This window comes from Theropithecus gelada, chromosome 2, assembly GCF_003255815.1.
Source record: "Theropithecus gelada isolate Dixy chromosome 2, Tgel_1.0, whole genome shotgun sequence".
NCBI classification, from domain to species: domain Eukaryota; kingdom Metazoa; phylum Chordata; class Mammalia; order Primates; family Cercopithecidae; genus Theropithecus; species Theropithecus gelada.
Genome location: NC_037669.1, coordinates 160,655,459 through 160,667,871, shown reverse-complemented (window position 1 = coordinate 160,667,871; position 12,413 = coordinate 160,655,459). Strand labels below are relative to the sequence as shown.

At 41.5% G+C, this 12,413-nt stretch overlaps 1 protein-coding gene across 6 annotated transcripts in view; it reads left to right on the top strand.

Moving 5' to 3' along the window:
* The window catches only part of NEK11 (NIMA related kinase 11), a 291,394-nt gene extending 286,100 nt beyond the window's left edge, over positions 1–5,294 (top strand). For 5 of the 6 annotated variants that reach the window (XM_025374283.1, XM_025374271.1, XM_025374266.1 and 2 more), the window contains one exon: positions 4,387–5,294. In XM_025374283.1, coding sequence (XP_025230068.1) covers positions 4,387–4,565 — 179 coding nt within the window. In that variant the 3' untranslated portion in view covers positions 4,566–5,294. The remainder of the gene's footprint in view (positions 1–4,386) is intronic. The other variant, XM_025374294.1, reaches the window with a different exon arrangement.
* The last annotated feature ends 7,119 nt before the right edge of the window (positions 5,295–12,413 follow it).

Here is a 12,413-nt window from a genome sequence, read left to right as displayed (position 1 = left end):
CTCGTCTCTACTAAAAAATCCAAAAAACTAGCTGGGCGAGGTGGCAGGTGCCTGTAGTCCCAGCTACTCGGGAGGCTGAGGCAGGAGAATGGCGTGAACCCGGGAGGCGGAGCTTGCAGTCACCTGAGATCCAGCCACTGCACTCCAGCCTGGGCGACAGAGCGAGACTCCGTCTCAAAAAAAAAAAAGGGCAGAGGACCTGAACAGACATCTCTCCAAAGATGACATTAAAATGGCCAAAAGATATATGAAAATGTGTTAAATGTCACTAATCATCAGAAAAATGCAAATTAAAACCCATGAAATACCACCTCACACCCCTGAGAATATCTGTTATCAAAAAGAAGAAATGACAAATATTGGTGTGGAGAAAAGAGAACCCTAATATATACAGCTGGGGGACAGTAGACTGGTACAGGCACTATGGAAAACAATATAAAGGTTCCTAAAGAAATTAAAAATATAACTACCAATGACCCAGCAAATCTCTCTTCCCAAAGGAGAAGAAAATACCACCTCATCAGGATATCTCCCATGTTCATTGCAACATTGTTCACAATAGCCAAGATATGGAAACAACCTAAATATCTATCAATGGAGAAGTGGATAAAGAAAGGGTGGCATAGATATACAATGGAATATTATTCAGCCTTATAAAAGGAGATCCTGTCATTTGCCACAACATGGAAAGACCTGGAGGACATTATGCTAAGCGAAAAACAGCCAGACACAGGAAGAAAAATATTGCATGACCTCACTTACATATGGAATATTAAAAAAAAAAAAGAGTTCAAGTACACAGAGATAGAGAATGAAACAATGGTTACCTCAGGCAGGGTTGGTAGGGGAGAGGAAATGAGAGAATGTTGGTCAAAGGATACAAAACAGTAGATAGGTAGGATGGGCAAGTCTAGAGATCTCATGTGCAATATGAGGACTAAAATTAATAAAATTGTATTGTATTGGGAATTTTTGTTAAATAAGTAGATTTTAGCTGATCTTGTCATTAAAAAGTAACTATGTGAGGTCATAGATATATTAATCTGCTTCACTATAGTAACCATTTTATTATCTATGTGTATCCCCAAACATCATGTTGTAAACCTCAAATATACACAATAAAATTTAAAAATCAAAAATAAAATATGTTTTAAAAGAATAAAGGCAAACATTTGAGATAGTCATTTGGGGAGGAAAATAAACATACTGGGGAGATACGGTAAGATCGTTGGGTAGTGCTGAGCACCATTCTGAATCAAGATTATCATCTTAAATGAGAGACTTGGTACATTTGGATGCTTTTCTCCGTAAATATTCTCTTGTTTGGGTACAGCCATGGAGTAGGTATATGACTGAGTTTAACCATTAGGTCTTTGCCAAACAAAGGGAAAAGGGGTGGAAAAAGTCAAAGGTATTTGCAAGATAATGGTTGTGATGATGGGCCATGAAATATAACTGTGAGGAGGTGGGGAGTGAGTATATGAGGTTACAAAGGGAGTGAGTAATTATTATCATGGGGGTGGAGTCGAAGGAATGAAGGGCACCATGAAGTGGAAGATTGGCTGGTAAGTATGGTGGGAGGGCATAGAGGGGGTGGTTAGAGAGTAGGAGGCGTGAAATCAATTTCAGAGGTCATGTAGTCATTGGCATTGAGGAGGTCAATTGATATGATCATGGGAATGGGCAACTCAGGTAGGGTAAAAGAAATGACGGCTGAATGTGAGGCAGTTCAAAACCAGAGACAGCAAGGATACAGAAGTCAAGAATGATGACAAGAGTACAAGGTGGAAGAAAGAGAGTGGGCTAGTCACTGAAGTAATCAATGTATGAAGGGAATGACCAGGGTTTGGTACATGTCAGCAAAATAAACACCTGATTTTGGGGGTAACTGAGGTGACTAGGGATGTCAGGCATGCTGGAATCAGTCCTGATAATCTCATGACAGAAGGTGGGAAACCTATTGTGGAGCTTAGGGCTGCTGGTTTCTCCAGCATCTGGTGTTTTAAGATCAGCATTTGAGTCCAAACTCCACCACACTAACTGTGGAGCTTGTGAAAGACTACTAAAAACCTACTTATTCTCATCTGTAAAATGAAGACAAATGTTTAATGAATTGCCTAGTTCACAAGGAGCATTTGATATAATGAATGCAAAAGCACTTTGCAAGCTCTAAAGGGCTATAGAAATGTTAGTTAAAATTAAAAATTTATGTCTTGCATTGTCATTACTAGCCTTTAAACCAGAGCTAGAAGAATTACTTATTCATCTCTTTATATGCCACAATACATAACACATATCCTATGATTTAGAGATTACAAGGTTGAATAACACTGAACAATAAAAGCTTATAAAATGAATGAGTCTATGACTAATGTCTCCAATGTTATTATCAACATTACCATCATTACTGTTAAGCATTAATGCTTCAAAAATTGTGAAAAAAAGGCTGGGTGCGGTGGCTCACGTTTGTAATCCCAGCACTTTGGGAGGCCAAGGTGGGCAGATTACCTGAGGTCAGGAGTTCAAGACCAGCCTGGCCAACATGGTGAAATTCCGTCTCTACCAAAAATACAAAAATTAGCCGGGCATGGTGGCAGGCACCTGTAATCCCAGCTACTCAGGAGGCTGAAGCAGAAGAATCACTTGAACCCGGGAGGTGGAGTTTGCAGTGAGCCGAGATCACGCCATTGCACTCCAGCCTGGGGGACCAGATTGAGACTTCATCTCAAAATAAATAAATAAAAATAAAAAATTTTTTAAAAATTGTGAAAAAATACACATCCTGGTTTTTCTTTTTACCAAATCCATTGAAATGAAGAAAAAGAAGTATTTCTTCAAGTTAAAGTCACACAAATATTTATACACTTTGCCCTAATAATCTCATTCCCATAACATTTTTATCATTTAATCAAGCACAACATATATTTACTCTTTTCTCTGTTCTTCAGAGAAAAGTGCAGAAACCCTAAGTACGCACATAAATTTTTAGAGTGAACACACACATGTAATAGCCCAACTCCTAAAAATTTGATGTCATAAAATATTCCTCTAAAATGAAAAAGCCTAATGTCTGAAGATGAGATATTCATATTATGTTGTAGTGAAAAGAAGCGAAAAAAGCTCATTGTTTGGTGAAGGGATAATGGAGTAAATATTAGCACATAAATTCAGTGGAACAATATGGGGCCATTAAAAACGACAACTGTGAAGAACCACAAAACTAAATCCACCAACTTGAATGCCCCTGAGTTAAGCGGGTAGAAGAACTATGAGAAGCAGCCTGGTATAAGGTGATAAAGCATAGGGGAGGTAGGTCAAAGACGGTCAGAAAATGCAGAGTACAGAGCGCTTGCAGGCCCCACATAAAGACATTCACATTAAAGCATTTAAAAATAATGAAGATAAAACATGGTATTGACAAAACATGTTGTGGGCCAAATTTTGACCATAGGTCTTTAGTTTGTGACCCTTTCTGGAGATAGAGGAAAACAGTCAATGGTGAAATAAACACACTAGATATGGCAATGTGATTATAACGTAAAGATTATGTTGACATAAGGACAAACACTGGAGGTGTGGAAAAAATGAATGTTGGCCTTGTTAGAAACTTGGCCAAATAACTTTGCCCCTTTTAAGCCTCAGTTTCTTCATCTGTAAAATAGGGATTTAAAAAATTGCCTCCTTCGTAAAGCTGTTGTAAGGGTTAAGTGTGATTGTAAGGGCAAAGTGAGTAGAAAAGAGCCTGGCAAGTGGCAAATAAAACTATTCTCCCCCTCATTTTCCTCCTCCTCCTCCTCATTGTTATTATTATTAGCTATTTCAGGATTTTATATCCCACAATCCTGTTTCCCTTTGTTCTACTAACTCCAGCCACAATAGCTTTCTTGTTATTTTTCCAGTATGTTTTAGCCTTAGGGCCCAAATTCTCTAGCCCCTAGTATTTGTCTTACTTCCTGAGAGCTTTTGCTTAAATGATACTTCCTCAGAAGGATTTTCCTGCCTGCCTCATCCTGCTTTTTCTTCATTGCACTTAGAACCATCTGTTATCTTATGTGTATATGTGTTATATATACATACATTTATATAAACACATATGTGTGTATATCTGTGTATTATATATATACACACACACAAGGGCAGGACTTTGCCTAACTTGTTTACTGCTATATTCCCAGTTCCTTGAAGGGTACCTGGCACATAATAGACATTGAGGCATTATTTGTTGAATATTGTTAAATGTTTAGGGTGGAGACATTGTGCCCTTTTTCCCCCTTTTTTTCTAAATCCCAGAATGACAATGTTTGTAAAATCAATGATTTAAAAGCACATTTTCCTGCAGGTGATCTTAATACGTAACTTCATAATCTTTTGTAACTTTTTTGGCAGATCAGCCAGGCAGAAGCTGGGGACAGAAGTATTTGAAGAGGTCTATAATTACCTCAAGAGAGCAAGGCATCAGAATGCTAGCGAAGCAGAGATCCGGGAGCATTTGGAAAAAGTGGTGCCTCGAGCCAGCGACTGTTTTGAAGTGGACCAGCTCCTGTACTTTGAAGAGCAGTTGCTGATCACGATGGGAAAATAACCTACTCTCCAGAACCATCTCTAGGCAACAGTCAAAAAGAAGCAGGAGTTCAAGTGGACAAATGTATGTGAAAATTCATTTAACATAGAAGCTGAACTCTATTATGGGGAATAGATACAAAAGCAGAGCTCCCATATTGACTTTCAATTCCTCGTCAGAAGTACTGGCTTCTTTAGAGAGCGGTAGGCATGGCTGCCTGTGCTTGGAGTCATAAGTGTTATTTGGACTATACCCTGAGATAAGCTTGTAGATCAAGTTTGGCTCTCTTGTAAAGCATTTCTCTCATGTGCGCCCTCAGGGCTTCCAGCAGAATTGAGTCACCCTGACAATGACCGGGGAGAAGCCATGTGCTCTTCATCATTTTCAGCTGGAGGACAGAGCTCAGTGCCTGACTGCCTAGGGTCTCATGGACTGTGGGCAGCCAGCCAGTGAAGGTCACTGGACCCTAGCCTACAACATGCTGAGCTGCAGCCCAGAAGCCACACATACCTGTCTTAGCTGACCTGTTTTTGGTCCACTTTGCCCTTCCATGACTAACAAGGAAGAAATGTATGTATTTCATACACACACAAGGACCTGGATTAAAAATCCAAAAAGTGATTCTCTTCTATGATTTATTTCAAACTCATCCATAGATAATTCAAGATTTGTATTCAAAATAAACATAGTTTTCACAGTTACAAAATAAATCACCTATTTTATCTTTTCCTTATGTAAAACTTTCTTACTGAATGCAACGTATCCATCCTTTGATAATTATTACTTAGAGCCAGTAATATTTGGTTAATTTTGTGCCTGTTGGGTACCAGTACTGTACTTAGTAGTTTAAGGGCCTTCATTGGATCTTTGCACTAACTCGAGAGAGATAGAGTGAAAGAGAGAGACAGAGAGACAGACTACAGAAAGAGATGCTCAGGTTAGGTAATTTGCTTAGTCACTCAGCTGCAAGAAGCAGAGTTGGCATTTTTAACCAGGTCTGTCTCATTCCAGAATCCATACTCTTAACCACTGTCTATCAGAATTTTCAACTATGGAGCTACATTAGATTTGCTTGTGAAGCTTTTTAAACATAGACACATTTAAATATACTGTTAATGAAAAAATTATTCTGACACTTATTGAAATGGCAAAAAGATTGTACTCAGGACTATTTTGATAGGTATCAACAATATTGCAATATGGGAGAGGCACTGGGCTCAACTCTGAAGTTTCTTTGCTGAAGCAAAGAAAACTAGAGATTATTAGCCAATTAGCAGGATAGGGGCCTTGGCGGATGGAAAATTTCTAAGACGAGTATTCAAAGGTTAGGGGTTGTATTCGTCTGTTTAGTGTTGCTATAAAAGAATACCAGAGACTGAGTAATTCATAAAGTAAGGAAGTTTATTTCGCTCACGGTTTTGTAGGCTGAGAAGTTCAAGGGCATGGCCCTGGCTTCTGGCGAAAGCTGGCGTGCTCCCTCACAACACAGCAGTGAAGGGGAAGTGGATGAGTGCGAAGACAGAGAAACCTGAGGGGTGTCCTGGCATTATAACACCTGCCCTTCCAGGAAATAATCCATTCCCACAAGAAGTAATCCAGCCTAGAGAGCAAGAACTCACTCACTACTCCAGATCTGTACCACAGCTATTTATGAGGGTGCTCCCCCATAACCCAAACATTTTCCACTAGGCCCCACTTCCCAACATCACTGCTTTGGGGATCAAATTTCAACATAAGTTTTGGAGGGGCAAATATTCAAACCATGGCAGGGAGACTCCTGCTAAACTGACAACGCTCCCGCTGAAGGCAGGCCAGGGTCATCAGAGATTGAGGGCAGGTGATGAGGAATCTGATCAGATACTGAGGGTGATCAGCTATCAAATGTGGGGGATTCTCAATAAACTGAGTTTACCAGAATTCTTGCTAAAACTGGATTTGGCAGGCTGAAGACAGAGCCAAGAATGAGTCCTCATAAAAAGAGGGCTCAAAAGAGCCTGTCTAAAGTTTGGTCAAGGAGATGATCTTCATCAATACCCAGACCCACCCCACTCCCTTCTCTGGGAAGATAAGGGGCTAAAACATATCTATTGTTTCAGAACTATATGGGTGAATTTGATGCCCACAGTACTGTTATTCAGTTTTCTGCCTCCTGCTGATGACTGAGGAAACTAAGAGAGGTTCTTTATCTTACTAACCTGTTATCAGTGGTGCTGTGCTTCCTACATGATGCACTCCTTTAAACCAGTGATTCTCACATTTGAGCATGCATTTGAATCACCTGGAGTGCTTGCTGAAGCATAGATTGGTGAATTCCATCACCAGCGTTTCTGATTCAAGAGGTCAGGGTTTCTAACACATTTCCAAGTGGTGCCAGTGCCACTGGTACCACACAGAACCACTGTTTAAGACCCTTCTTTCTGTTGTCTCTCTTCTCCCCCTCCCTCTTTTTGGAACAGTGGTTTGGCTGCTCTTAATTGGGGGCTTAATTAATCTCACATATTGGAAGGTGGTATGAGGACTTCAAAGAAGGCTCCAAAGATTTCAAATACTTCGCAGCAAGTATAAACAAGTAGTAATTGGGGTGGAGTGGTAGGGGAGTCAGTGTGAATAACTTGAGAGAACTTAATGGGCTTATTTTAAGGACAAAGGGGCATGGGCACTGTGCCCTAACGCTCTACCCTGTGGCTTCACTTCTATCCCTGCCCAGTGACCAAAGGAACCAACCAGGTGAACCCACAATTTCTCTAGTGCTCAAAGGTTATGAACATCACTCTTCTGAGTTCCCACAATTCCCTTACACTATGGAGAGGTATTGGGGCTGCACAAATCTGTACTCTGCCTCTTCCCAAAGCTAACAATGCTCGTTCTCACCCTCCCTCCCTGCATACTGGAGAATGATTCCTGGCTGGGAGGCTGGCGGACAGGACCATGTATGTGCTCTCACAGCCCCTGTGTCTGCAGCAGGAAAAGCAGACCTCAAATACTGGCTTCTGGAGGTGGGATCGGAGACTTTTCAGAATTTGGAACTTGAGTGTGTTTCCCAAGTCAAAATCTAGGGCCCATGGTTGTTGCCATTGTAGAACACTGAAAATCAGGTTTGCCCTGGGAAACCTGCGATGATGGGGGCATGTGACCACACTGCTGCTGACAGCGGGCATGCAAATTGCCATCATGTTAACAGGGACGAGACCTCACCCCAGAAAATGCTCCCCAGAGCCCACATGCCCTTTTGTGACCAATCAGATTGCAAATATGACTGGAAGAGCAGGGACCATAATATTACCCCAGTTAATAAAAATTGCTGAATCTTCTTGTTAATGTTTTTCATAACATTAGAACAGAACAAAACTTGTGTGCTGGGTCCTAAGGGGAAATAGCTAGATTTTCAAATAGTCTCTTTCACAAACAGATTCACATTCCTATACCTTGCATTTCAGAACATGGTTCTTAGAAGACAGGTCAGACTAAAAACAGCTTACTCTCCAGGGATTTGTGTTATGCACTTCATCAGGCTTAAAAGAAAAAAGAGCTAGGAAGAAATATCATTTTGCATCATAGCTCCATGCCTCTAAAGAGAAGCTCACTCAAATTTACTTTCATTTGGTTCACTGGGGTGGGAGTGGGGAACAAGATTTAACAGTACTTGAAGGTTAAATCTTTGACTTATCGTCATTGGGAAAATGCTTTCTCCTTCAGCTACACTCAATCTTAATTTTGAACCACTTCAAATTGTATTAATAACTATCCAACTGCAAGATGGTGGGGGAAATTGACTAAGGAGTTAAACTAGGAAGTTTCTTGCTATGAAACAGTTACTATGAGCAAATAAAGGGAACTTGCTAGCTTGCTGCTTTGTAAAAAAAATATACATATATATTTCAAAAATGCCAATTGACCTTTCTGCTTTCTATTTATACAGAGGAAATGCCACCAGCTATTTTGGGTGATGCAGAGATAAAGCACACAAAGGAGAGTGCTGGAAGTTAATTATTTAATGTCTTTGGGGCTGAAGTTGGAGCAAAGCTCTAAGTATATTTTAAGAGTCCAGCCATCACAGTGGGCTCAGGGTAAAGGAGGTTGACAAATTAAGCAGTAGCTCAACAGGAGGAAACATACCACATTCCTCTTTCAAGATGATGGGTTCACTAGTTAGTGTATCAGAAGGGAATGGGGCCAGGCCACTAAGGGGATAAACAGAAACAGGCAAACAGAAGGAGAAGGTGCGGGGCTGGGGGAAGGAGAGACGCACAGCAGAGCAAAAAATGTTTTAAAGTACTTCTGCCACACCTGTGTAAGGAAAAAAATTGAACTTGATAGCAGATGACTTGGACTCCAGGCCTACTCTTACCATTTACTGTGTGATCTAAGGCAAAAAAAAGTGATTTCCTCTGAATCTGTTTCCTACCTGTGTCTGAAGATTGCCGTAAAGAATAAATAATACAATAGGTTGAATCACATGAAATTGCCAATGCGATTCAGCCTAATGTGTTGAAGTGCTTTAAATGCCATAAAATGTTCTCAACTTTGAGGGGAAAAATCATTAAATGTATTGTCATCTTCCACCATTGGAGATTCATCCCTGAAGACTTCCTTAGGTTTCTATTATTACCATCCAAATGCACCCTGAAAGATAAACACTTTTAGCCATTTTCAGCTAGCACTTAACAAGAAATTAGCCGAGAGCCAGCTAAGAGCTGAGGAAGACAGCTCTGGAAGGGCGAGTCAGTGGACTCTCCAGACCAGCCTTGCTTTCTTTCAGTGCCTCAACCCACTTTACAGCTCATGAATCTGCAACACCACAGTGTTCATCATCGCCAGAAATCTTAGGATGCTCAAGTTTTCCTTCAGAAGGAAGTTCAGAAATTTGGTTCAACAAATATACATTATAAAATTATATATTCACAAATATTCACTAGGAGTACCATAGTTATTAACATTTATACAGAATTGAAAACGTGACTCCAATAGGAATATTTTCTTTTTTATTTCATTTATTCATTTATTTTTGAGACAGAGTCTCACTCTGTCGCCCAGGCTAAAGTGAAGTGGTGCAATCTTGTCTCACCACAACCTCCGCCTCCCGGGTTCAAGCGATTCTCCTGCCTCAGCCTCCCGAGTAGCTGGGATTATAGGCACCTGCCACCACACCTAGCTAATATTTTTTGTACTTTTAGTAGAGACAGGGTTTCACCATGTTGGCCAGGCTGGTCTTGAACTCCTGACCTCAGGTGATCCGCCTGCCTCGGCCTCCCAAAGTGCTGGGATTACAGGCGTGAGCCACCTGCACCCGGCCCCAATAGGAATATTTTCAAAGTAGATTTTTAGGTTTAGTTCAGGAGACAATCTTTCAACAGCTAGAAACATTCTTTTTTCTTCCCTAAATATTGGCTTTTCCCACTTTGATAGTTTGAATTTTTAATCCCAATTTAGCCCTCCCTATACCCCTGACCGTTGCCTTATAACTCTGTAGTTCTCAATATTTCCCCACTCCTTGACTCTGAGTTTGGTCATGGAACTTGTTTTGGCTGAGGAATGGACTAAGGGGCTGGGAACGTGTCGGTGCACTTGGATATGTTCTCTTGCATCTCCCTCATCACCAGCCAGCCCGTCTATCATAGGGAGGACGACAGAGGTGGAGCAGAGCCACCCCAGCCAGCCCACAGAGTGACACAGAGTCACCTCAGCCACTGCAGAGCAAAGCAGAGCTGCTCCAGGTTACGTACAAACTCCCCGCAAGAGATACATATGTCCTGCTGCATGCTGTTCAGGATTTGTGGTTGGTGGTTATGTGGCATTATATGGCAATAAGCTAACCAACACGTCTTCCTTCTTCTGACATCACTCTCTTTATTCCTTCTTCAACACTTTTTTTTTGTTTTAAATCAAATCCTTCGGATTTTTTTTTTTTTTGGCATTGATTTTTATAAATCTGGAGGAAGTTTGTCTCCAACTAAATTATTCTGTGGCTTCTTAGAAAAAATACGGATACCCTTTTTCAAAATGGCCCAGATGAGTCACAAACTGACTTTCCCGGCCTTCAGCATATTTCAAGGTAATGTGGGATGACAGCATGGAGCCTACCTGGACCGTCTCTTCTAATTCTATTCTTTGGATTTCAGCTCAATGTGTACTGAGCTCCCATTCTGTACCAGGCACTAAGTATAGGCACATAGTTTTGAATGATAAGAATTCACCAGGCAAATAGAAGGGAGGAAAAGATCTTGCAGGCATGAGGAACACAAAGATGGAAGACACAGCCCTATAGATTCTGGGAATCTGAAATCCTTTGGTGCTGGTGGAACATGAAATATGAGAGTGATAATGTTAGGTTTAGAGAGAAGAGGATGGTGACCAGCCTCCAACATGATTTCCAATGATCCTCACTTCTGGTATATTCACATCCTGTGTAGATCCTTCCCACACCGGCTTAGGGGCGGCCTGTGTGACCAACAGAATAATGTAGAAGTGATGGTGTGTGACTTCTGAGACTAAGTCACAAAACACATGGATTTCATCTGTATCACCCACACTGGACAAAGCCAGCCACTATGTTGTAAGAACATGTACGCAACACTATGGGGAGATCTCTGGGATAAAAAATTGGGGCATTTTGCCAACAGCCAGTACCACCTTGCCAGCTGTCAGTGAGCTATGGGAACATATTCTCCAGCCCTAGTCAGGCCTACATTTGACTACAGATCTGGCTTACATCTGGACTAAAACCTTATGAGAAACCCTGAGCTAGAACCACCCCCTTTTAATTCCTGACCTACAGACACTGTGAAATAATGAATGTTTCTTGTGACGGTGTTAATACATTTTACAATATGTTTCAGCAATACATCACCAATACAGAAGGCAAAGCTCAACTATATGCTGCCATGTTTGCTCTGCTGTGTCCTGTAGTTAGGGGCAGCCACTGCAAAGTTATTGATGAACCTGATCTTTAGCTGTATCATGGCACTGGGTGGAGAGCAGGTTTGAAGAGGGTGAGACTGGAGGCAGGACAGCAGGGCAGGAGGTTTGTCCAGGTGAGAAAAGACGAAGGCCTGACTTGCATCTGAGGAAGTCAAGACATCCTGAGGGGAGATAATGAGAGAGAACTGAGGACTGACTGGATGGGTAGAGGAGTGATGGAGTGGTCTGTGAGGACTGGTAGTTTTATAGCACGGGTGATTGGTCTTTGAGGACTGGTAGTTTTATAGCGTGGGTGACTGGGCAGGAGATAGGTCATTCACAGAGCTGGGGATACAGGAAGACATGCAGATTGGGCGGTGGGAAAAATACTGAGCTAATTCCTGGATATTTTGAGTTTGGGGTGCTTGTGGGGTATTCAGTTAAAGAGGTCTCGGCGGCCGGGCGCGATGGCTCACGCCTATAATTCCAGCACTTTGGGAGGCCGGGGCAGGCAGATCACAAGGTCAGGTGTTCCAGACTAACCTGGCCAACATGGTGAAACTCTATCTCTACTAAAATACAAAAATTAGCCAGGCGTGGCAGCGGGCACCTGTAATCCCAGCTACTGGAGAGGGCAAGGCAGGAGAATGGCTTGAACCTGGGAGGTGGAGGTTGCAGTGAGCCAAGATCACGCCACTGCACTCCAGCCTGGGTGACAGAGTGAGACTCTGTCTCAAAAATAAATAAATAAATAAATAAATAAATAAATAAAAATAAAAGGTCTAGGCATGGAGCTTCAGGTGTCTGGAAAATTCTGTCCTGATAGTGTGAAATAGATCTACTTAATGAACTCCAAAAACAGAGCAGTGGATAGTTTTGATGCTATACCTGCAAATAACCAAAAACAGTGTTCGCTTCTAGAAAATGCACCCCCTTTAAGGCTCCTGAATGGGAT